The sequence below is a fragment of the Athene cunicularia genome (assembly GCF_003259725.1).
Source record: "Athene cunicularia isolate RWA chromosome 9 unlocalized genomic scaffold, athCun1 chr9_part2, whole genome shotgun sequence".
In the NCBI taxonomy this organism is placed as follows: Eukaryota; Metazoa; Chordata; class Aves; order Strigiformes; family Strigidae; genus Athene; species Athene cunicularia.
The window spans coordinates 1,179,146-1,203,911 of record NW_020799111.1 but is presented as its reverse complement, the minus strand read 5'-3'; the positions used below and the strand labels follow the sequence as shown (position 1 = coordinate 1,203,911).

Genomic DNA, 24,766 nt, shown 5'->3' with positions numbered 1-24,766 from the left:
TGTTACAAACAGCCAGGATCTGAGGCACCCTTTTTATAATGGGCTTGTTTTAAACCAGACAGCCGCTTTGTCATGAGAATAGGATCCAAAAATTGAGTCAGTGATTCTGAGGCTATAGCCGATTTCCAGAAAAGCAAACAGGATTATGGAATAAAGGAAGGCTTTGCCATCCTCCCTTTGTTATCATTTGCTGAGTCAGAACACCAAAACTCTGCCAAACACACTCAAAACACGCAGCCCCCTGCCAAGTCCTGGAAGACGGGGGGCAATTTGGCTGCTCTCTCCCTTTCAAGCATGTTAAACAAGAAGGCATCCTTGTTAGCTCTAAAAGGCCCACCCCCATGTGTAAGGAAGAAACACAATATTTATCAGACAATGTTCCCATGCAGCAAAGGATGTAGCTAGGAAATGGTCAACATGTGCTCAGGGCAGGCACCACAGGCTTGCAAAGACCAGCCACTGCATGGAGGCTCTGCTTCAAAAGCTCACGATGGAAACATGTGCACAGCAACGGGGCTGTGTATTTTTATAGCAAACCCTCAGCTTGAGCTGTATTGCTCCAAATGGTGCCTGACATAGAGGCAAAGTATGATGTCTGGCCACACACCCCCAAAGAGAGTGATTTCACACATCGGATAGTAAAGAATGATGCCCAGATTTCTGACCATATCTCCTAGTGTCACAAATTCAACTCAAAACTCTTGCACCACTGTCTGAGGTTTGAGCAAAAGTTTTTCTTTTAGCCACACTCTGGCCCACTGAGCGGGGAGGGCGAGGATTGCTGGCTTATGTACATCCACACCCCCCGCCAGTGCATTATGAAAAAACACCTCTGTAGCTATTCACTGCACCAGCCCAAAGGCTTAGCGAAACAAAGGGAAACGAATTTGGCACAGCAGCGCCTGAAACACAGACCCTATTTCAAATCTGTCAGGACAAGCAGTCTCGCAACAGCAGCTCTGCATGCCACCATGTACACTGCCACAGCCCTGCTAAATGCAGTCTGATATGACAGCCTGAGACAAGACATGATCAGCAGCATCTCCTTCTCTTCTCTCTTTCTCCCCTCCCTACCCTCGGCAGGAGGGACTTCTACAAGATCCTGGGGGTGTCCCGCGGTGCCTCCATCAAGGACATCAAGAAGGCCTACCGGAAACTGGCGCTGCAGCTCCATCCCGACAGGAACCCCGACGACCCTCGGGCTCAGGAGAAGTTCCAGGACCTGGGGGCTGCCTACGAGGTGAGGCCGGCGGCCGCGGGTTCCCCCCCTGCCCCGCGCCCCTCCGTGGGCCCCGATGAGCGCTACCGCTCCCTGCGGCGTAGGGCAGGGCGTAGCAGGGCCTGGGGGAGCTGTTGGGGAAGGAGAGGGGCAGAGTTGTGCATCATGTTTTAAGGAACTCGGAGAGCGAAGTCCTCCTGGCACTTCCCAGACTGTGAAGGGTGGATGAGTTTCGTGGTAAAACATGCCAGGAGCATGAAAATGAGCTTAGTCAACGGGGAGTCTCTTGAGGCTTCTTCCTGTAACGTTCAGGACAGTGAGAAAAGAGGGCTTCTAGGAAATGTAAATGCTTTTCTGTAAGGTGCAGGTGCAATTCATCCTCCCCCTAGTACTGTATTGAAATTCAGACATTCTACCAAATAAACAACATAGGTAGTGAGGCTACTGAGTTGATTAGAGAGCTCCTTCTGTCAGAGGACAATGAAAGATCTTCACTCAGCCAGAAGAAAGTGAAGACAGCAAGTTTAAAGTTATGTGTTATTTATTGATAGTTCTTTGAGAAAGAGAAATAGTTGCATCAGCTGTAAGTACTGGCACAACGACAAGTCTATGTATGAGGCCTGGATGTGATAGGAGATAAAAGGTGGTTGGTTTGCCTTTTAGAAGACATTAAGGTGGGAAAAATAATTGTGGGTCACATACGCAAGAGGATTCCTGTTGTTTGCCTGATAATATAGTAACATGCAAATGATACCTGCTACTAATAGCAGGGTGCGTTATGTAAATCACATATAGATTAGTTCATTAGCCAGATGTTTGAAATCAAAGCCTTTCTCTGCCACGTATGTACATGTTAACAGAATTCAGGCAGGGTGATAGGATCTGTTTCTTCCACATTCTCTGTCCTTTTTGTACCCTTCTGTCACTGTTGGTTTCCATCTGCCCCTGCCATCCCTCATGGAGCAGAGGGCCCCTGAGGTGACCAGCAAGAATTTGTAGCAGCCACCAGGAGCTTGCCTGCACTGGTGGGCTGTTTGAGTGGGAGGTTTGTGTCCTCTTTGAGGAGTTGAGTTTCAGAAGGAGAGGGTTTGTGTTCCTGCTGCAGTCTGGTGGTGCTGCTCAGCCTGCAGCTGTTCATCCCTGATGCTCCTCTGCTCTTCAGATATGCAAATATATGAGGAAGTGAAACAGCTTGAATGTGGTTTTTTCAGAGCAAAGGGGAATGCATTCATTTTATTTTTGTATCAGAGCTGGGACCTCTTTAGTTCAGACTTAGCAATTCTTAAATAAATTGGGTGAATTATCACAGGGAGATCAGTGAACATAAAGAATTCTTTTCTGGAAGAACGTATTTGTTACCTATCATTTGCATCATCTGAAGACTGATGCATGTAGTTTACTTCAAAGCTGTGAGCTTGATGCTGTTTCTGTCAGTTGGGATCTTGTCACATTTGACAGTGCTTTATGCATGGGAAGCATTTCTCTACCTCTTCCCCGAGTCCCAGTTTATTTAAGTCTTTGCCATAGTAACAATTGAGTGTGCTCTTTCTATTAAAAACACTGGGGAGAAAATGGTTGTAAAATCAAATCAGCAAGGGATGTAGTGGCAGGAATAGCTGAATGCTAACTCTTATGAGCAGTGACTGAGTCTGCCTCCCCCTCACCAGGGTGTTATTGAAGCACAGCAGTGTCCTTGTTCAACACAGTGTGGAGTTCTAGTGCTAACACAGACAACAAGAATGCAACGTGCTTTTGCTGGGTGCTGGTGAAAATTAAATTAAATGAGGAAACCTCCTTTCAAAATCTTCATTCATGTGCTTCTTGCTGAAGAGAGATGCATCAGGGTATTGAAATCCAGAATTGGCATATATGGTTTTTAAGATAGGTTTGGAAGAAGTAGCATTTTGATGTCCTACACAGTCTTTTTGTTTAGCCAGTACAGCTTCCAAATCCTTCTGCTGAACTATGAGATGCAGTGTGCTGATTTGATTGTCTTGGGCAAAATGGAGCTATAATTATTTTTCTCTTATAACCTAAACCAGGATGCCTTTTGCTGTAAAGCAACAGCCTCTGTTAGTAGTACCACTGCTCAGGGTTTGGCTAGCTGACTATAGTAAAGTCTTCCAAAAAAAAAAAATGTGGGGAAAGTAGGTTAATTAAGCTACTCTCTCCTTCATTTTCACAGCCTAAGTGATCTCCACCCTGCAGCTGTGTGGTCTGAATGCAGTTGATTCAGTTAGAAAGGAGGCTGATCTTGTGTGAGGGAGCTGAGACTCCTCTGTGCATAGTCATTAGTCTCAGAATGGTTTGGTGGTTGAGTTTCCATGGGTTTTTTTCTAAGCTTATCTGCTGTAGATGCTTTGCTTTTGAGGCAACCTGACATAACAAATGTGAAGTCTCAGCACAGTACTTGAAATTGTGTTCATGGAGTTGTGTTCTCCAACAGCCTTCAGAAAGAAAGAAAAGTAATGGAAAGGCAAATATTTTGTGTTCTTCATTCCTTTTTTTATTACTCATGGTATAGACAATACTGTGCAGCACTTTACCAGAAGAATTTTCCTCTGACACCGACAGATCACAGAATGGAAAGCTTATCCCAGTTCTAGGAAGTATGTGTTTTAATGCAAAATCTGAAGTGGCAAAGGGGGAATTGAGCTCTTACCTACTAGATCAATCTAGTAAAAACACTGTTGGTTTTTTCCCCTGTTTGTACCATTTATCATCGGTTGCAATTTCAGGCAGTTTTTCATCATTTAGCCAGCTTCTCCGCCTGTTTCCCCCTCTCTAGGAGTGTGAAAGCTAACCTGGCAATTTCAACCTTCCCAAAGGTGATCAGCAGGGGGAGGAAGAGGAAGGAAGACTAAACGTGACTGGAAACTTCTGGGTCTCTGGGAGAGGAAAGAACAAAGATCAATACTTAGGAATTAAAATTGAAGCTTTACAGTCTTGAAAGTTGTGTGTTGGAATGTGGTTTTCTGCCTCAGTACTGAAGTTACTTCTAACCTTTGCTGCCGTTAGGAATGAGGGCCAGCATTCGGACTGGTGCAGAGTTACCATGTTTAGCAGGTTCAGCTTGGTAGCCAAACTTGCCATCACTGCTGATTGTTATGAAATAGCAGCCAGAGAAATACACATTTTGTGTAGTTGAAGAACAAATTGAGAAATGGGTGGTGGTATGTGATGATTTTTTATTTTTTTGTTTTTCAGTGTGTCCTGCTTTGTAGGGACTGATTTGAATCATTCCTCCTGATTGTTTTTTAATCCTTAATATAAACTCAATATTGTTTATATTTTTCTATGTGGCTTTGGTTTAATAAGCTAACTGTACTTTTTATGGGTTTAACTGATAAATATTTAACTCTTGTAGTCCAGTGCAGCAAGCAAGTTCTAGCCAGCGTTTCTGTAACGTAAAGCGTTGCTGTTTGTCCCTCAGTGAAAAGTCCTGATGAGCTTTCTCAGAGCCTTGTTTAAATAACTCAGCTAGACTGTGGGTGAATGTCTTGTCTGCTCACATCCCTTTGCCAGGTGCTGTCAGATGAGGAGAAGAGGAAGCAGTATGATGCGTATGGTGAGGAGGGGTTGAAGGATGGGCACCAGAGCTCCCATGGAGACATCTTCTCACAGTAAGGAGACTTTACCACATCAGGCTATTCTACAGTTGGTGCTCTAATTTTGTGATCATGCAGAGACTTGACATAAGCAAATTGTATGTTAAGGTCTTTTACCCAGTCCAGAGGGACTGATCTGAAGTGACAGTTGATAATTTGAAGATATACATTTACAGTGGGTATCCCATGTGCCTTTTTCAGTTGTCTGTCTTGCATCACTTGGTTTAAGAGCAGTGAATAGGAGCCAGTGGTGTCTTCCCACACAGGCTCCTCTTGTTCACTTTACAAGCTGCATCACTAGCGTGCATGATCTGTAAGGTGCTGCAGCTGCATTAAACATGTACAAGCTTCCTTGTGTTATCTGGTATGTGACTGATGTTTGACCTGTTGTCATAGATCATGTGTGTGCTTTAGGGGTCATTTTTCTTTTGCAAAGTAATGCTGTGGTGACTGACGTGACATTTCAGAGCCACTGCAGAATTTGGATCATTGAAGTCTGAAGGCACTTGCATGTTGCTCAGGCAGAACCTGATTTTCTGTTTAAGGCCCCTTTGGTTCTGCAAAGCACAGATTTGCTAACTATTTACTAACAGTTCCTGAAGTTGCTCATTGTGTGTAAACCTTCTGGATGAGAATTGACACCATCTGCTGGTCTGATTTGAGGAAAAATATCTAGACTTGCTGGGAAGCTTTTTATCATTCCCCCTTGTCCTCAATTTACTGAAAACCAATCTACTAGCACTGACTTGCAGTGGCAGAGATGGAGTGTTACTCAGCTTGCACCTTGTGGTGAAGATGATGATGATGGTGACGACTGAGCAGCAGTGCAGTACAGAGAAGAATTCCCTTAGGTGGTGGTCAGATTTTGAGGAGTTGGCGTTCAACTCCCACTCCAAAACCTGATTTCTTTAGTACAGAAAACTCTTCCAAAGTGACCACTTTGTTTGAAGGCATTACCTTGTGGCCTGGAGGAGCAAAAAGGGGTATCTGGATTTACTATGGTGCTTTTACACTGTGAGGAGGTGGTTCTCTAAGGGACTAGAAGCATTTACCAAGCAGCATGTTGCTGCTGCCTTGGGTGGCTCTCTCCATCAAAGCCTCATTTGATCAGAATTCCTTCCTGAACTAATTGATGTGCTTCATTCCAGCTTCTTCGGGGACTTTGGGTTCATGTTTGGAGGTAACCCTCGCCAACAAGACAGAAACATACCCCGGGGAAGTGACATCATCGTAGACCTAGAGGTTACACTGGAGGAAGTGTATTCAGGAAACTTTGTAGAGGTAAGTTTGACTGCCTGCCTGTCAATCTCTCTAGTGTGTTCTCAGGTTTGAGCTGCCTGGCCTGGCCACTGCTCAGAATGATATCTTCTCCCAAATAATAGAACTGAAATAAATTCTCTTCTTCTCAGTATCTGGCAGTGACAGTGACGGATGTTGTGATGCTATTTGCTAATAGTTAACTGAAGAAGTAATATATTTATTCATATTTGCCATCTGGCAATTTCTTTATAATGGGATGCTTCTTGTGATCATAATTTATTTATTGGCTGTTGGTGACTAGCTGTAGTTTTTTTTTATTGCAGTAGCCCACTTGGAAAAGGTGTAAGTGGTCTCTCCCTAGAACTTAGTGGTATTTGAAGGCCCATTTATATCCCTCAGATTCATTTTTCAATTCTTGCTAAACCATGCTGAGGATTTTTCATAGGCCAAACATGTCGCTGCAACTTTCAGGATTACATAATTGGCAAATTTATGGTGGCCTTTAATTATTGGGGGGGGTGAGGGGGGTGTTAAGCAAGCTACACTTCTGGTGCTGACAATCCCTGCTATTCTGCATGTTAGAATTCATGTTGATTGAGTTTGTGTGGTGAGTGTCTGGGTAAATGAAGAACTCCAAAAAATTTTGCCCATTGTGTGGAACAAGGAAGCTATTGTAACCGAAGTATGAGGTGTTTCATCCTAGCATTACCTTTTCCTATTTAGAAAGGTGTGCAGGAAAAAGAAAGGAAATAGTAAGAGTGGTGTCAGGAAGAGTTTTTTAGGTATTTAATGTGTGATCAGCAAGAGATGCGAGGTGAAAGCTGTTGTTAGAATGTTTTGCTGAGGCTGTTTGGAGCTTCTGTGGAGGCAGCACACAAAACTGTTCACAAAATTCAAGCTGTTTGAGAAATCCAGACTCTCGTGGAGACCCAGGAGTGCTGGCCTGTATGCTGGTATCATGGTATCTTCTACTTCTGTGCAGGTTGTCAGGAACAAGCCAGTGGCAAGACAGGCACCTGGAAAACGGAAATGCAATTGCCGACAGGAGATGAGGACCACCCAGTTGGGACCTGGACGTTTCCAGATGACTCAAGAAGTTGTTTGTGATGAATGTCCAAATGTCAAGTGAGTTTTGTGCTCTTTACTGCTATATGGATGTTTTAAATAGACCTACCACTAGGTGGAGGGAAGCGCCTCGGCTACCAGTATGACCAGGGGAATTTGGAAAAACTTGACGCTGGTTTATTTCCACGGAACCAGCCTTTACTCTTACAGTCGAGACAGACAGCTCTATTTAGATGTAGAGCTCCCCGTTTTGCTCTTTCAGCTTCTTATTCCTTTAACAATCATTCATACTGGAAGTTCCACAAGTAAATCTGAATAAACAAAGTCAGGCAAGCCCCCAGTTTCCAGCTGAGAAGAGCTGGACATGGACTGTGCTGCAGTCACGTATCCAGTTGCTGACTATGCATGTAGGAGCTTAACTTTGCCTTCTTTATTAGATGACTATCAGCACACAAGAAAGGCAGTGCTTGCCCTCCTGTTTGAGGTGTGAGTAAGGAGAAAGTACATGTTAACTTGTGTGGGTGTTCTCATTATCCCAGTAACTCAACAGTAGGTGTTAGCACCTGCTGTTGAAAACTTAGTGCTTTCTTGCTCTTCCCTTTTGCAGGCTTGTGAATGAGGAGCGGACACTAGAAGTGGAGATAGAGCCAGGTGTGAGGGATGGTATGGAGTATCCCTTCATTGGTGAAGGTATGTCTCTGGGCACTGCCCTGCTGCTCAGCTTTGACTTGCTGCTTTTCCATGATGCAGGGCTGCTCTTCATGGTAATGATGGTGTCCAAGCCCTGCTTTGGGAAACGTGGTTTTAAGTGGTGTGTCCTCCAAATGCTGCTGATATCCAGGAGCATACTCTTTGCTAAGTTTAGATAACTCTTGAGTTCCACTCCCTTTTCTGGTATTTGGGGTGCACACACACAAAAAAGCTCTAAATCTGATGTTTCAGATTACTTTTGAGCAGGAACATCTGTTCCAGGCTTGACTATGTGAGGGAATCCCCTCTGCTCAAGGAGTTGAAGTCCTTCAACAAGTAAATGACATCATTAACATGCAGGCAAGTCTTTCAGAACAATGGAGAGGTATGAGCTCATTGAGGCCGTATTCAGAAAGTCCTAGACTATTAAATAACAGATATGTGTAAGCAGGGTTTTAGTCATGTGAAGGTCAGCTAGTTGGTTTTTACTTTAACATGTGAGCTGCACATCTCTATTGTGTTTAATATGCTGCTTGTTTCTTCAGGTTTTTACTATCTAGCTCCTTTAAACAGAACTTTTCTTTTTCACAGGTGAACCCCATGTGGATGGGGAGCCAGGTGATTTGCGCTTCCGAATAAAAGTTCTTAAGTAAGTAACTGGCCTGGTTAGACCAGCTTTTTCTGGTTACTGTAAAGGAGGCAGGCAAGCAATTTTCTAGCCAGTGTTGCCGCCTTGGCTAGCATGTAACTTGCCCTTCAGCAGAGTTGATGCAGTCAGGGGTCTGGTACTCCGGGCTGTGCAGGATTTTCAACCCTGATGATGCTAGAGCAGCTGGATTCACCACTTAAGATGCTGCGATAATTCCAGTTTTGTGTGGCTCAGATTCTGGCATGCATTAGTAGGTCCTGTGTGAATCACATGAAATATCTCCTTTTTTCCATAAACATACTATCTCCCTATCATAAGGAAATTCACTACTAAGATTGTTGCATGAGTCACAACTTCTTGACACGCCTCACCACTCATTGCCCTAGAAATAGAAAGGTTTAGTAGTACCTACCTCACACAGGAAAATGAAGCTAAAGTTCATTCATTCTTCACTTCCTCTCTGATTTGTGAATCCTCTAAACTCGTAAATAGAGGGGAGGAAGCTAAAGGACCTATTTCCCCTATGAGGAAGGAGAAAAGTTCCAATGTCTTTTATTTCCATAGGCACCCAGTCTTTGAAAGAAGAGGAGATGACTTGTACACAAATGTGACAATCTCGCTGGTCGAGGCACTTACAGGCTTTGAAATGGATATCGCCCACTTGGATGGGCACAAGGTGAGGCAGTAGTTTGCCTTCTTGCTATGTGTAAACAAAATTTAACTGCAGGTCTCCTGTGCTGGGGCTTGGCTTGCTCTGGGTGTCTGCAGCTGGTGGTTGTATACAGTATCTCCTCTACTAGAGCCTTCCAGACAGTTCCCATGGAGCCAAAATAGGCTCTGTACAAGGTGCGCACAGCGTGAGTCTCGGTTCCAGGCTGTCACAGCAGTTACTGCATGTGCTGTCTTGGGTGGTGTTTGTTCTGGCCTGTGTCCTGTCAGTAATACTGCTTAGACCTCTTGATTATCACTGACTGGCAATGAATCAATATCAGTTGAAGCTTTTCAGTGGGTTGGAAAGGGCATTGGAGTATTGGGGTACATGCACAGAACACTAGTAATGTTGTGAAATTTCTTTTGTCTCTAGGTTCATGTTGCTCGTGATAAAATTACGAAACCCGGGGCCAAACTGTGGAAGAAAGGAGAAGGTCTTCCAAATTTTGATAACAATAATATCAAAGGCTCACTAATAATAACATTTGATGTGGAGTTCCCCAAAGAGCAACTGACAAATGAACAGCGGGAAGGTGCGTGTGGTGAAGCTGTCATGCACTGGGCTGCACAGACCTCTTGCCAAAGCTGATGAGAAACTGGCACAACTTGAACCAGTGGCCTGTAGTGGTCAGGAGAGGCTCTCCTTTCCCCATGCCCTTTGTACAACATAATCACAGGGCATCGGCCAACTCTTAAGTTGCATTTCCCTTTGAAGCAAGTGAGCTGCAGTTGTAGGGAACCAGATTAGGTTTGGATGTGCCACTGCTGGGATGTAGCACTTGGCAAGTTTGCAGGTGCTTTGTTTTGTAGCTGGCCATCTGTCTGAGCTGAAAGACTTACTGGGCTTAGCCTCTGTCTGCTCGGCCTCTGCTGGAATGGGATCACAAGTGGTTTTCCAGCCCCTGCTTTTACTTTCTTGGAGACAGGACTTGTGAAAATCCCTCTACTGTCAAGGGTAGAGTGTGACATGCAGCATCAGGAGAAAGATTGTTTCTCTCCACATCTTCTTCCACCCTAAGTGCTTTGTGGCAATGTGAGGAAGAAGGGTGCAATGCAGATATTTTGTAGAAGATACCTGCTCCAATGGAAACTTGATGAAGCATGTAGAAATCCTAAAGTTGACAAGAGGGTAAATACAGTACTAGCCAGAAATTATTCTTTGCTTCAGCAGCCTCTGTGGTAGGTTCTGCTGCTCTGTGTGGGGCATCAGAGTAGGCATCAAGGGCCCCATCCACTGCTATGGGGCAGAGAAGTTCCTGGCATGTGACATTGCAGCTGTTTAGAAAATCCTCACCCCCCAGAACTACTTCTTGCTTGTCAGGGCTATCATTTTCTTCTTCTGAAGGTGCTCTTTTAGTAGATTCTGGCAGATTTCCTGGTAGAATGAGAAAAATGTGTGGCTTTCCTGGACCCTTTAAGTTTGTAGAGGGAAGCCAGGCCCTGGGTGGGCTTTTCCTCAACCCTAGGGCTCTTTCTGCTGTGTTGGCCACACTGCTGGCTGCCACTTGGAGCCCAGTTGGTAGCTGCAGTTCCAGGTTTGACTGTTCTGTGGTTTTTCTGCAGCTCTTCAGGCTGTGAGGGCTCTGCTTTGAGTGCATCTGGTTTGTTTTGACCCCCATGCTTTCCTGCTCTTCACAAGTGTTTGTGCCCCGTGAGGGCTGCGGAGCACAGCGACTGCATCAGTGTTAAGTCTCATTCCAGGCTCTGCTGCCCTTCTTGAAACTTCATACGGTGACAGCACCTCTTGAACAGATGTGAGATTATTCCAGCTGTTGCTCTTGGCAGTTTAGAAGAGACCAGACGAGGAGCAGCAACAGAAGCCTTTGTCTTTGTGGAAAATTCTTGCATGCCTTTAAGGATATCCTGGGAACAGATGGGTGATGGTACTGACACGAGCATGTTCAGGCATGGGGCTTTTGGGTGTTGCACTCCCTCCTAAAGCAATTCCACGCTTCCCAGGGGAAGGTGACTGGGTAGGCAGGCAGATGCACTTCTGTGTGCTAGAATATCTCCAAACATCCAGTGATTTTACAAGGGAATAGGTCTATTCATGTTGTGTGGCAGCAGTTCAGTGTACACATTCAAAGGAAAACTGTAGGCTTCAGAATTCAAAACAACCCTTTTTTCTTATTGTTGGCAGTGGTCCTGATTTCTTATCTCAAAACTCTATGTGCAGCTCCTGGAGCAGTCAGAAGATACTCTGACACCGAGAGCACCGCTCTGGTCAGTCTAAGCTTTAGTCAGAGAAATAATATGCCTGCTTTCCTGCCAGTGTGACATCAGGGAATTTATTGCCTGTTGATCAGAGGTGAATTTCTTTCACATATCTCTGTTTGTCTCTCCTGACACTTGCTTATTGTCTGTTTTGGATCCCATGCTTTAATTCTGAAGTGCTCAGAGACCAACAGCAGGCAGCAAAGTGGCCCAGGTTGTGTTGTAACATGTCACCTGTTGGTGTCAGAAAAATCTCAAGAGTTGGCCCTAGTAAAAAATGCCTGAGGTGCAGTAACACCAAAAGCCAGGGTTCCCGGCTGGAATTCCTGATTGAACATCAGGTATGCGTCAAAATATCCTGTGCGCTATCGAGGATATCCAGACCAGCAGGCAGCTGCCTAGAGATAGCTAGCAGGAAACAAGGTACAAGAATGGTGCAAATCCCACTTTTTTCAGGGTTACTGGAGCACACCTTTCTCCGGCTATATCCTTCCTTTCAAAGAACTACACATCCAGGAGGTACATCCTCTTGCCCAACAGCCAGGAAGTGGCTCTGGGCCTCCTTTGGCTGTGGAGGGGAAGTGAACTTGCCTTGCACTCCCCTGGAAAATGACTGATCCTTAACAATTAGCAGCTCCTGTATAGAGGCTCACTTTGCTCTTGAGGATATTTCTGAATGTAGAAAAGAGTTCAGAATTCGCTGGCCAGCGAGCAAGAAGCGTGAATAGTTCTTGCCTGGCAGAGAGCCATCTTGGTTTCAGGTACTACTTCTAGGACAGTTTTCCAGTATTTTAAGAGCTGCTGTGACTCTGCTCTTAAAGGACAGTAGTTATTTGTGGCCAGAATGATGTAAGAGTAGGCAAGCAGGACAAGGTTTACAGGGAGACATATTCTCTTTTATCTGGATTTTGTGAAAAAGGACTTGAGTGCCTGAAAGGTTGGGGGGTCTTTCTGTACAAGTAAATTGGTTAATTTAATTACTGATCCTCCCTTACCATGCCTGTTACCTCACTTAAAGTTAACAACTACAGCGTTATTTTCTTGGTAGCCTAATGTGACCTGTTGTACAAACATGTACTGTATGACACCGTGACTCTGGCTTCAGTGGAGCAGCAGAGCAAGCTGATCTGAGGCAAGGCTGTGATCCTGTCTTCTGTCATGTTGAGGTGCAAGCCAGCTGCTTGTGTGCTTTGTTGCAAGACTGATGCTGTTTTGGAGATATCCCAACAGCAGAATTATATCGGTTTAGCTTAATTTTTATTATTATTTGAAAGTTACCCATGGCATGGGAAGTTTTCCCCTCTGTTTTGGGTCTTGACAGCCCCTCCTCAGACTCAATGGTTTCTGGTGCTGGTCAGAGCAGAGATACTGCCATGCCCTGAGGGGCCCCTTGGCCAGGGCAGTGGGAGTCTGAGCAGTGTGTGACCAGGCTGACTTTAAAGAGGGAGTCCCCTCTGATTATCTCTGGAAAAAGTGTGACACATCTATTCTTGCCCGTCCACTTCCTCTGTTTTGTGTGGACTTGCCCTTTTAAGTAGCAGTGAAGACTTGCCAGTCTTCCCCTGAACATGCTGATCCCAGTAGATGAGCTATTATGGTTTTAAAGCCTGACTCACTCTTCTTTTACTCTGTTCTGGTAAGAATTTGATACTGACAGGACCTCAGAGTAGTCAGTTCTTTGAAATGTTTTATGAATGGGCTTTCAGGGGTGGGGAAGATGGTATGTGAAAAGTCATCTAGATTCCTTTGGGAAACAGTCAGTTTCAAAAAAAGCTTAGGATTTTCAGGTACTTAAGCCCACAGATAACAAGTTTACTTCTCTTTTTGCCTTCAGGGACTACTTCTAGTGGTCAGTAGTTGCCCCAGGCACCACATACCAGTGTGAAAACTTCTGCTTTCTAATTACTTGTGGATTTCTGCAGCTGGCAAGTCCAAAAGGGCTCAAGCATAACCCTCCCAAACTTGCTGCTAGCAGATTTCTCTTGAGCTATAGAGAGAGCCTAAGCACGTGAGTTAAATGAATTAGACTCTGGAAATACTCAGCAAGTTGTTTGTTGTTCCATTTGTACTTAAGATGACAAAATTGTTGTTGACTTCCAACAGCAAAGGATCCCCGAGTGTCAGCTTTATCCCTTACAGAGCTGTGAGGATCCTGAGGTGGTGTGCTGGGCTTTGAGTTTGTAGCAGAGGAAGCTTTCTCCTTGGAACCACAGGCTGTGGTCCCAGGAGTGCGTGAAAGCACTTACAGCATCGCTAACCTCAGTCCTGTTTCCCCTTGTAGGATTGCTGAAGGAGCAGGAGTAAAGCTGTCACACCACTGGGTTTGGGGGGATTTTTTTTTTTTTTTTTTTTTTTTTTTTTTTTTTTTTTTAATGACTCTCTTAGAGTACCAGTGTTTGCATTATTCAGATAATGTGAGCTCAGCCTTGAAAAGCTGGTGCCACAGGACCTACAAGCCAGATGTGTAAATGCAGCAGGAACAGCAAATGCAGAGTCCTCCTCCTGTTTGTGCTGTGCAGTAATGCTTTCCTTTCTCTTACAGGTCTCAAACAGCTGTTGAAACAAGGATCTGTGCAGAAGGTGTACAATGGATTGCAGGGATATTGATGTGTGGAAAAATTGGACTTAACTGAAAATGAAAAGTCAGATTTGTTTGCAGTCTTTTCTCCTGCCCACTGTAGAATGGAAAAGAGGGAGGGTGGGGCAATTGTTGAGGTCTATATAATTTTTTTCTTTGTAAATGGTGGAAGTGTTCAGACGAGTTGGGGAAAATACTACCCTTTTCAGGACATAACTGGTGCTGCCTATTATGTTCCACGTCCTGGAACAACAAAGACTCCTTAAGCAGGAAAAAAAGGTGGGGAAAGGCGTCTTAAATTCCATGCAGATTGGAATTTCTGGTTTTTAAATATATTTTGATGTGACTTTTCTTGACCATCTCAACATATTTTCATAGCTTCTCCTGCTTTTTATGTCCTTTGTGTCAGTCTCTTCCAAGTTTCTGTTGTTTGGGGTTTTTTTTATTTCCATCCCATCCTCCCCTTTCCCCTCTGAGCCCAGAGTCTGCGTTTCTGGGGCAGGAGTACAGGTGCTGTTGGGAGTGGACTGGCAGGAGAGCCTTTATGGTCCCCACATATGGTGGAAAAGCAGGGGAAAAGAGTCTCGTAAGGCTCCTGTGGACTCTCTTTTAACTACCAGGTAATCCTCTTGTCCCAAAAGTTAATGCTTGGTTTAAAATTTGAAGTCACAACAGCTTAACAAAGACTCTGCAGACTTTCATGGTGGGATTTTGGAAAATAATGGGAATGGCTCCTTGTGGCCTTGGTTCTTCCTCATTGCCCCTAAATGTAACCAACAACTTGTCTGGAAGAGTTCACTTACCTCCTGCACTCTGTCCTCTGTGAGGACGGGTGAAGCTAGCAGCACAGAAATAAAGGTGGTGTGAGTTGGAATGGCAAAAACTGCCTGGTTATGTATTTCAGCAGCCCTTTCCCTGGGACAGCTGCAAGTCACTGGTCTAACGAATCGTCCCTTCAGTGATCTAAGCTGTGAGCTGCTGTAAAGGGTAAAACCACAGCTGCAAATACCAGCAAAAACTCTGCAGCTGCTTTGTTTGAACTGAGGGCCTGGTGACCTGGCAGGGGAGGTACCTGGTGCTCCTCTGGTCTCTGTGAAGACCCAGCTGCTTTAAGCATCCCCATCAGAAACTCATCTCCACGCATTCTTCAGGAGTGGTAGCTAAACAATCCCTTAGAGGTGCCTGTGTCAGTCAGACTTGTGCTTCACAGTGAGAGTGATGTAGGTAGCAAGAAGTCAGTTGTTTGTGTAGGATGTTCTGCTCCTTCCTTCTGGGCTCTTAGGGACTAATAAAGTGGGATCCTTTCAACTCCTGCCTTATACCTCATCCTCTGCCTGGGAAGTGGATGGGATCTGTTTTTTCCTACACAGAAATGTTTGCTGGGGAGCAGCAGCAGGAGATTCAGGGGGGTAGGGGTGTTTGGTTGGTTTTTGTTGTTTGTTTTTTCTTCATTACTTTAGCTGGATAGGTAGAGAGCAGCTCTGGCCCAGCCCTTGTGTGCTGCCCTTGGTCTAGCAGCCAACCCTTAAACTCCAGTGGGAGCTGACACGGTGGAAGCAGCAGCACTGGGGATGCTTCCTGTTGGACCCTTTGTACATTTGCCTTGGCAGATCAAAGCAGGGGCTTCAGGAACAGCTGGGGGGCGGACACAAGACAAACCTGAGATGCCAAACCCTTGGTCTCAATGCTTGTCTACCTCAAAATCTGTAAATGTAAACTGTTAATCCCAGCTGAGGTTGCCACTTCCAAGTGTCTGCCCGTTTGATGACTGCCTCTTTGCAGATGTCAGTAGACAGCTCTGTCCCTGCTTTCCCCTTTGCTTAGATTTTTAAGAAATCCTGGATTTCAAAGAAACACTCCTTCTAGTATCCCTGTGTATGGGGTTGGTTCCTGCTATCTGAGTCCCTCAAAGGTCTGTCTGGTTGCTGCCTCCCTATTCCACCTGCACACAACCGTGCTGCCAGTGCTTGCCTGTAGCAATAAAGCCAAAAAGCCACGACTCCACACCAAAGTCTCAACTTCTCTGCAGGAGAAGGTGGTGTAACCTTTCCTACCTGCACCCCTACCAGCAGGCATTGTATTTATTTCAGACACTAGTTCCTGCTGCTGCTTTTCCTCTCCCTGCCTAATCCTTTTCCTTCCTGTCATTTGGTTAGTTGTTTTTCATTGTTGGTCAGTACTACTGAGAGGCTGGTGCTATGTACAACAGCAACAATAGCTGCAAAGCCCCAGCTCTTACATGCACGAGAAGAAACACACAGAAAAGAAAGCTCTGAATCTTACCAAGCAACCCTGCTTCCTTCCATCTTGCTTTTCCCCCCATTGCTGTGGGGTGTGTGTAGAGCTGGGGTCTGCTGCCTTTCCCCCCTACAGACGAGGCTTTCAGGGTTACCCTGCGGACAGCAGCATACCCTAGTGCTCACTAGGGTCTGGATCAAATATTTGCACTTATTTTGGTCTGTGAAGAAAGTTGTGCTGCTTCTAGGATCATGGCGGGAGGTATTTGTCCTCCAAGGGCCACAGGGTGTCTGGCCAGAGGGATGTGGAAGCTCTTCAGTGTCTGTGACATCCTGTGTCCATATTTCAGTAACATTTAGCTGGTGTGAGTGAGCCAGAGGAGTCCATGCACACTGTATCTCCTATAAATGCTTCTTAGGGGGCTCAGATCTTCACATTGCTTCTTGGTTGGGGACCAAGCAAGGATCCTGATGGTGGGAACCTCTGAGCTGGAAATCCTGTAATGCATAGCCCCTTCTAAGCAATGCTGTTGCTCCTAAATTGGATAAAAGAAAAAAAACAACCCACCTAGTTTCCTAGTTGGCCTTTACCCTAAATTCTTGCAAAAGTCAAGGATTGTGGAGGGTTTAGATATAGGCATGTTGTTCTTCTAGCAAAGCACTTATCCTTGAAATGTATTTCTAGAAGTCCTTGCTGTTTTAGAAGGGGGGGTTTGTTTAAACAAGCACATAGTCCTTGCCTGGCTAAGGGGATCCTGATTTATTTCCAAAGCGCATGGTTTTGATCACCTCCACAAGTCGTGTGTGTTCCTCTAGGGCCTCATCACAGGCTTGTTTTAATATCTCATTGCCTCTGTTAGTGCTACATTATCCCCCCATCCCAGGAGAGCTGAAGGAGCAGGTGGGGTGAGGACTTCCTAGCAGGTTGGGAGTGAAAACAGGGTTCAGATCTGCTTTTCCAGAAAGCAGCGTGCCCTGGCAGCCTTGGCCCACTTCTGTCCCTCTGCAGTCTGGGCTTGCTGCATCTAAAAACCCTACTGCCAATCCCAGAGCAGATGTTGAAGTTTGGGGCTGCACACAGGAGCTTCAGCATTAGCGACGTGGGTCCTGAGAGCAGTCTGGCCCAAGGGGGGGTTGGTTTGTTCCCGGTGGCTTCAGCCATGCAGAGGGCTGTTGCTGTCGTCTTTTCTTGTCACAGCCATGCTTTGGCAGAGCATCCCCTCCTCCCCGTGTCCAGGCGGGGGGTGAAAGTGTTTCCAAACAGTGTTTTCTATTCCATGGAAACTTCTGCAAGTACAGTGCGGGCAGCCTTGGTTGTTTTTTCTCCAAAGAGCTTGTTATTTTAAAGTACTTATCTATATCTAAACTTTTCTGCTTCCAAGAGACAGGCAGTGGAGATAGGAGGGCAGAAGTGACTGGTTCCAGGAGAAAATGGCTCTGAAAACACACAGATCTGCAGCGTTCCTGAATACATCTGTTCAAATGAGGCCTGAAATGAAGGTGAAGCAATGATTCCTTAGAATCTTTAATGAGATTTGTAGATAGCCAAGCAAAGAAATTAACAGTCAGAATCCAATATAACTGTTAGGCAGGCATTCTTTATTAGCAGCATCTCACATCACAGTTTAGTCTCAATAATTGTCAGAAATTCATTTGTTTGAGCCTTTTCATGCCATCTGTGCTGCTGGGCTGATGAGCAGCGTTGCAGGAGCAGCGGTGGAGCATCTCACAAGAGGTGGCTTGCTCAGACTGCAGCTGTCCCCAGGGAGGGGACAGCCCGGTTGGGGCAGGGCAGGAGGTGTGGTGGCACTCGCTGGTGGCATCCTGCTGTCCAGAAGCCTCCCTTCACCCCCACTGCCCTGGAGCTTCACTTGGTGTTGATTGTGGCTGGCATCCAGCTTTCTCCCGCTTCCTCGGGCTGCGTCAGTAGCTGACCTGGGAGGTGAGAGTAAAGGGAAGAGGGCAACGATGGTTCCTGGGTACTCGTACACCCTGGGAGGAGGGGCTCACCAGCACAGCCCTTTCCTCTGCTGGTTAATATTTCCAAGAACCTGCCCGCTCTTGCGTGGGTGCAGGAGGTTGCTAAAAAGCAGATAACCCAACAGCTTCTATTTCTACAACAATGTTGCTCCCCCACCCCAAGAAAAAAAAAAAAAAAAAAAAAAAAAAAAAAAAAAAAAAAAAAAAAAAAAAAAAAAAAAAGCATCCCTTGCTCAGGGAGGGCTGGCTGGAGGCTGTGCACATTGCAAATTCCCTCACCCCAGTGCAGCCCCAGCCTTAAAACTGACATCCTAAAGCTGGTGACACCCAAAATGAAAATGTGACAGCATGACCTCAGGAGGGGAATTCAGAAGAATGGAGCTGTAGTTCAGAAGTGATGATGACACCAGTGCAGGCACCAAATGCGTAAGGGTTGTTTACAGGAATAATCCCTTCCAGACTTAAATCTGGTGGTATCCCTTTTCCTCATAAACCACTTTTCTGTCTTTCTGTCTTTCTCTCGGCTCCTGCCTTCCCCATCCCCACCCAAGCAGGCACAGGAGCCCATCACTGTGTTTTCAGGCAGCTCCTGGGGCTGGGCAGGGCACCATGGCTGCCAGACCAGACACGGAGCCAAGGATGCTGTGCCAGCAGCTGGAGGCTCCCAGAGGACACGGCTGGGGACAGTGACCTTGTGGGGTGAGCTGATGTCCGAAAGGCAGTGGGGGGACCCAGCTGAAGCACCCATGGGCAAAGCCAGTTCCTAGCACGTTGCTCCAGTCAGTTAAGACGATGCCAAGGTTCAAGGCTGAGTGTTTTATCTGAACCCTTATCCAAGTCAGCGATAGCAGAGCTGAGTAATGGAATCTGTGTGGTGCAGGGAGAGCAAAGCCTCACACAGGGAGCGGTGCAGGCGCCTGGAATGGTTTGCTCTGGGGGAGACACTGTGTAGGGGAGTTGGTTAAAGCCTCCAAAGGTCTGCATGTGCGTTTGTTCACACTCTTGAAAAAAAAAAAAACAAAAAAAAAAAAAACGAAAAACAAACCCCAAACAAAACAAAAAGAACAAGGAGCAAATTAAAAACAACCCTATGTTGACAGGATATGCGGTTAAGCATTGGCGCCTGTCCTAAGCTGCAATCAAGGGTGGAAGAACAACCACGTTTGGGAGAGGATCAGTCATGGATGTGGCTACCAGCTGCAGACAGATGGTACATGCTGGAGTGGCGGTGGGGAAGGAGCCCAGCATGGCCCCTTGGCCACCACGTGCTGCACTGGGCCAGGCCTTGGTGGCCCTGTGATGAGGCGGTTTGGGGATGAGAAAGAGAAATTCTGGGGGTGGATGCTATTGCCATAGCCCCTCTGCTCTTGGCCTCTGTGCCTCCATTGGGCACAGTTGCTGGCCGCCCCCCTCGTGGTGACCAGGGCTGGGGGGGTGGCAGCATTGGGTGCACTGCCTGTGGGCATGGTTCAGGATGAGGCTGTTGTGCAGGATCCCGCAGTTTCAGGGGGAGCCCCGCTGCAGGGCACTGCCCCATCCCCTTGTGATCGCCGGCAGAGACTCAAGAGACCAGCAGCAGAGTTGGCTCCTTTCTAGTGCGCTCTCCTGCTGTGACTGACACACAAGGGGGGGGGCCTGGAGGCAGCAAAAAGCCTTTTCCAGAGCTGTTTAAAGTGGACGCTTCCTCATCTGTCCAAAAAGATGATGTGTTTCAGCAGTACAGAGCAAAACAAGCCCTTTTCCAGACCTCCCCAGTTTCTCCAGCCTGTGTCCAACAGCACCTTCCCAACCTCACGCCGTGACTCCTGGGAGCAAGGAGGTACAGCCCCGAGGCCTCGCTGGGAGAATCGCTCCAGGGACACGGGGGATCTGGGGCCCCCAGTGCAACATCTGCCTCTGTGTGCAGGCACTGGAGATGCCCCACACCCCAAAGCCAAAGCAGTGCTGCGAATGCAGCAGTTTCTCCCCACTACAAGTGTGTTTTCCCCTTCGTGAGGAGCAATCATACTGCGTTTGACCTTCAGCGTCAGCCTCACTTCCCCTAATGCCCGCGGCAGGGGACATGCAGCGCTCAGCCCGCGGCAGAGCTCCCACCAAGGGCACTTGTTTAGAAGCTGAGCAACGATGATGTGCCTCAGCGTTGTCATTTTGGATCCTCTGGCCTCTTGGCTGCCCTCTCCCTTTTGCAAAGGAGCCCACTGAAGGGTGGGGAGCATCCCAGCCCCTGCCCTGAGAGCCTGGTGGAGGCGGAGGCTGCAAGGGGGGTGGCTGGGGGCCAGGGTGATGAGATGTGGTCTTTGGAGACCTTTTCCTCCGTCCCCTTTCTGTCCTAAATCTCTTTTTCCCATCTTCCCTCCCCCCCCCACTGCCCACCCTTTCTTTCTTGCTTTGAGCTGCAGGGAAGGATATTTAGAAAGGAATGAGATGGAAATTAACCCAAGAGAGCTCCTTGCTCCTGTGCTGTCCCCTCTTTCCATAGCCCAAGCCAGCTCCTGGCTGATCCCCAGCCCTTCCTGCCCTTGGGGCAGCAGAGACAAGAAGGGTGTCATGTTATAGGCAAAAGAGAAACGCAGCCAAGAATTTATTAATAATATAACTGAAGCCTAAGCAATCTAAAGGCCTGTTTTAGCTCAGATTGAGCTTGCACAAAAGGCAAATAAAGCAACGAATGCTGTTGGACAGCACTAGTAATACAGCTCTGCATTTCTTTAACTGGCCCTTGGGGAGCAGTTTCTGGTCTTGGGGGTCCCCAGCACATCACCCCACACCTGCCCTGCCCCTTGCCCAGCGTCCCCATGGTCCCATGTCCCTCCAGGCAGCATCTTTAGGGGAGAACAGTGAACGTGTTAATCTGCTCAGAAAAACTGTCCCGTTACAGCTGTCTGTACTCAGCCGTAGTGCCTCATACAAAGATGAGGAAATGAAAAATAAATGAAGTGTCACCAGTTGGCCATTGGAAAAATAATTGAGTCAATCCAAAGCTGCGGACAGATTGAAATGAGCTTGGGAGGGGCAAACCCTACCAGCCTCTCTCCAGAGGCTTTGAAAACATGGTGCATGGCCTGGGACCTGATGCAGGGGCTGGCAACCCCCAGGAGCACCAGCAACCAGAGACGCTCCTGTGCCTGCCCCCCAGGTTAGATCTGCAGCCCTACATCTGTGCTGCTGGGGGAAAATGAGAGCAACCAAACATTCTGTGAGAGCTGACAGGTGGTTTTATTTACAGAACATCTCAAAGCAGTGCCACAAAGGTGTGACATCCTCCCTCCGAGTCAATTATCCCCACTGGAACAAGGATAAATGTGGGCTCAATGCCATCCTTTTAACCCTTTCTTGGCCATTTCTCCTGCCACTTTCTCCCTACCCCATCCCCCTTCCCCATGTTTTCCATCTGTGCCAAGTGTATTTCTACGTTAAGTCTCAGTGCACTGTGCCAGCCCGGCGTGGGGGCCATCCCCGGGGCAGGGTGCTGCTGCTGGAGGGGTGACCCCAGCTGGGACTGGGCAGGGAAGCCACCAGAGTCCTTTGGGAGCAAAGCCTGCAGTGCTGGGGAGATGTTATCTCTTGCGGGGTGCAGGCTCGGTCCCTGCTCCACAGGGTGACGATGGGTCCGTCCCCTGCCTCCATGGGGTGACGTGGGACATCTTCCGGATCTGTTAGCAGCTCCCTCCTGTGCACAAGAAGATCCCCACGGCCATGCCCAGCAAGGCAAAGATCCCCAGGATCAGGCCCAGCACCAGCGGGGCATGCGACCGGCTGCTCTGTTTTCCTGCAAGAGGTGAGAGGGACGGAGATGATGACGGTGGTCGCCCTCCCGTGCCACCATGTGCCATGCCCCCCAGCCCCGGCACAGACCTGTCCAGGCACTCTGAGCCCGCAGGATGCTGACGCAGGTGGTGTTGAGAAAATGCTGGAGTTCCTGGGTGGTCTCGGGGTACTTCATCAGCTCCCTCTCGGCAAAGGCAGCCACTATGTCCCTGCCAGGCCAGCGCCGCTGCCAGGTGGCGTTGGGGACGTGGAAGCTGAGGAAAGCCGTCCCGTTGAGGGTGACCTCGTAGAAGCTGTGGGCCGTGCCGTTGGGGAAGAGGCGGCAGCCCAGGTGGCAGCACAGCATCTGGGTGTCTGAGGGAAAGAGGGAAGGGGCCGGGGTCAGCACGGTCCCACTCTCAGCAGGCCATTACCTTCACCAGCATCAAGTCATGCACTGAGTTTGCTGGGCCTCAGCCTTGGTCCACCTGACCCACACACCAGCTCTTATCGCGTGGTTTAGCTGCAGCAACAACTTTTCTAACAGCCAGGTGGCTGTGCTTATTTTCCCTTCCTTATCTGCATACAGCATAACATCAGTTTTACAGAGATGAGTGGTTTTTTGGTGCAGAGTGAGCTGTTCATCGCTCTCATGGTAGGACACAGCACAGGGAGCATGGGGACACTGGGCGAGGGGAGGGTCACACCAGAGACCCTGCAGTGAGAAAGTGCTCCCCAAGGGCCAGGTAAAGAAACACAGAGCTGAGACAAAACTGGTTTGGGGGCAACAAAGAAAAGGATGTTAAAACAAACTCTGGGCAGGAATGTCAGGCATAACACAGGCTTGCAGAGCAATGCAGGCAGGGATGTGAAACCATCGCCATCAGCATCCCGCAAAAGCTGTAGGGTGCAGGCAGGGTGCAGGTGGGATGCAAGTGGGGTGCAGCCAGGGTGCCCACACCTCACCAACCCCCCCAGGCTGCAGCCCCAGCCCTTTTCCCTAGGAGCAGCAGGAGGTTGAGCATTGCCCTGCTCCCAGCGTGGGCTCCACAATTCCCAGCTCTGCAGAAAAGCTCCTTTTGCCCAGAGCAAGGTGTTACAGGTAGCCGTGTCCCCGTCCATTTGCCCAGCAGTCCCTGAAGAGCCATCCCCGTGCCCAAGCAGTGCAGGGGGGGCTCCCCTCCCCCAGTGGGACCTGTCACCCCATGCAGCCATGCATCCCCCTCCCTGTGTCCCCCAGGGGTACCACTCACAGTTGATGGGCCTCTCCATGTTGAAGAGCTTCACCAGCTGGCCAAAGTAGACCAGGTAGGTGGCCACGTCCTGCTGTCGCCTGGCCCAGGCATCCGGGGGCTCCAGAGGCAGCACCTGGGTGACATTAAACCCCTCCAGGAGATGGCTGAGCTGCCCGTCCAGGCTGGCATTCCCCCAGAAGACGGAGATGCCTTTGGAGACGCGGGTCTGTTGCAGCATGGTGAAGACGAGCGGGGCTGTGAGAGACACCAGACATCACCCACCGCCCCGTCCCCTCCCCATATGTCCCCCACACCAGCCCCAAGTCTCTCCAACCCTGCTGCCACCGTGTCCTCTCCTTACCCGCCTGGTCTGCCCCACAGCCCAGGGCGCCACAGAGCAGCAGCCACCAGAGCATGGTGGGGACAGGGATGGGACAGGAATGGTGGCCCCACCGATGGTCTGACGCAGGGAGTTAAGCAGAACCGGGGAGGTGGGGCTGCAGGAGGAGGAGAGTGGGAGTCTGGCCAAGGCTCTCCCATTTCCTTAGCCAAAGCCACCCACACCCCTTCCCTGCCAGACATGCTGGGCCCTGCCGCGCCTGGGGATGATGATGTGGTCTGAGGCTCCAAGCTCCCCCCAGGGCCTGCAGGACCACACAGCACCGCTCCAGCCGGCAGGAGCGAGTGGCCAGCACCTGCCTCAGTTTCCCCATCCATTGGCTGGGCAGAGGCCCCATCCCTGCTCCCCTGGGGCGACGCAGGAGGCCAGCAGGGACACAGCAGTGGGGAACACTGCAGAGAAGGGAGGGATGGAAGAGAGCAGCCTCACAGGCTGGGCTCGCTCTGTATGATTGGTTTTTAATTACACCTCAAATAATCATAGATTAAAATTTTAAAACCATGGAATTTATATTAAAACATCCAGCTCACCCTGCTGACACAGCATACCACAGCCTGGGGCAGCATGTACCGGGACTGCCCTGCCTGCCATGGTATGGTATGGCACAGTATGGCACAGTGTGGTGCAGTATGGCACAGTATGGCATGGTATGGCATGGTATGGTGTGGTGTGGCACGGTATGACACTGTATGGGGCAGTATGGCACGGTACAGCACAGTATGGCACGGTATAGCATGGTATGGTGCAGTGTGGCACAGCATATATGGCATGGCGTGGCACAGTATGGCACGGTATGGGGCAGTATGGGGCAGTATGCCATGGTATGGCACAGTATGGCACATATGGCATGATATGGTATGGCACTGTATGGTGTGGTATGGCACAGTGTGGAGCAGTATGGCACAGCATGATTAGTACGGCACAGTACGGCACAGTATGGCGCAGTATGGTATGATATGGTGCAGTATGGTGTGGTATGGCATGGTGTGGCACAGTATGGCGCAGTATGGCATGGTATGGTGCGCTACGGCACAGCAGGGTGCCGTACGGCGCGGTATGGTGCGCTGTGACGCGGTATGGCACAGCACGGCACAGCACGGCACAGCACGGCACAGCACGGCGTGGCACAGCACGGCACAGCACGGCACAGCACGGCACAGCACGGCACAGCAC

General features: G+C 48.4%; 2 protein-coding genes across 2 annotated transcripts; one reads left to right on the top strand and one right to left on the bottom strand.

Moving 5' to 3' along the window:
- Positions 1–294: 294 nt before the first annotated feature.
- On the top strand, positions 295–17,804 carry DNAJB11 (DnaJ heat shock protein family (Hsp40) member B11). The gene is made up of 10 exons (XM_026855384.1): positions 295–345; positions 1,016–1,240; positions 4,745–4,842; positions 5,976–6,108; positions 7,070–7,212; positions 7,760–7,842; positions 8,434–8,491; positions 9,056–9,167; positions 9,576–9,735; positions 13,959–17,804. The coding sequence occupies exons 1-10, from the start codon at positions 295–297 to the stop codon at positions 14,021–14,023; spliced, it is 1,128 nt and encodes a 375-aa protein (XP_026711185.1). The 3' UTR covers positions 14,024–17,804.
- A 3,604-nt stretch (positions 17,805–21,408) lies between these two features.
- On the bottom strand, positions 21,409–23,733 carry PROCR (protein C receptor). Its single transcript, XM_026855488.1, is given in 6 exon segments — positions 21,409–21,980; positions 22,067–22,333; positions 23,212–23,448; positions 23,555–23,623; positions 23,626–23,659; positions 23,662–23,733. Coding segments are annotated over 6 exon segments (792 nt in total). The 3' UTR covers positions 21,409–21,867.
- Between the last annotated feature and the right edge of the window lie 1,033 nt (positions 23,734–24,766).

Excerpts from the sequence above, each read along its gene's own strand:
- DNAJB11 (XM_026855384.1), top strand. The coding sequence starts at position 295 with ATGTTAAACAAGAAGGCATCCTTGTTAGCTCTAAAAGGCCCACCCCCA. Across the intron at positions 6,109-7,069 it reads ATTCAGGAAACTTTGTAGAG|GTTGTCAGGAACAAGCCAGT; the intron begins GTAAGTTTGACT and ends ACTTCTGTGCAG. Across the intron at positions 9,168-9,575 it reads CCCACTTGGATGGGCACAAG|GTTCATGTTGCTCGTGATAA; the intron begins GTGAGGCAGTAG and ends TTTTGTCTCTAG.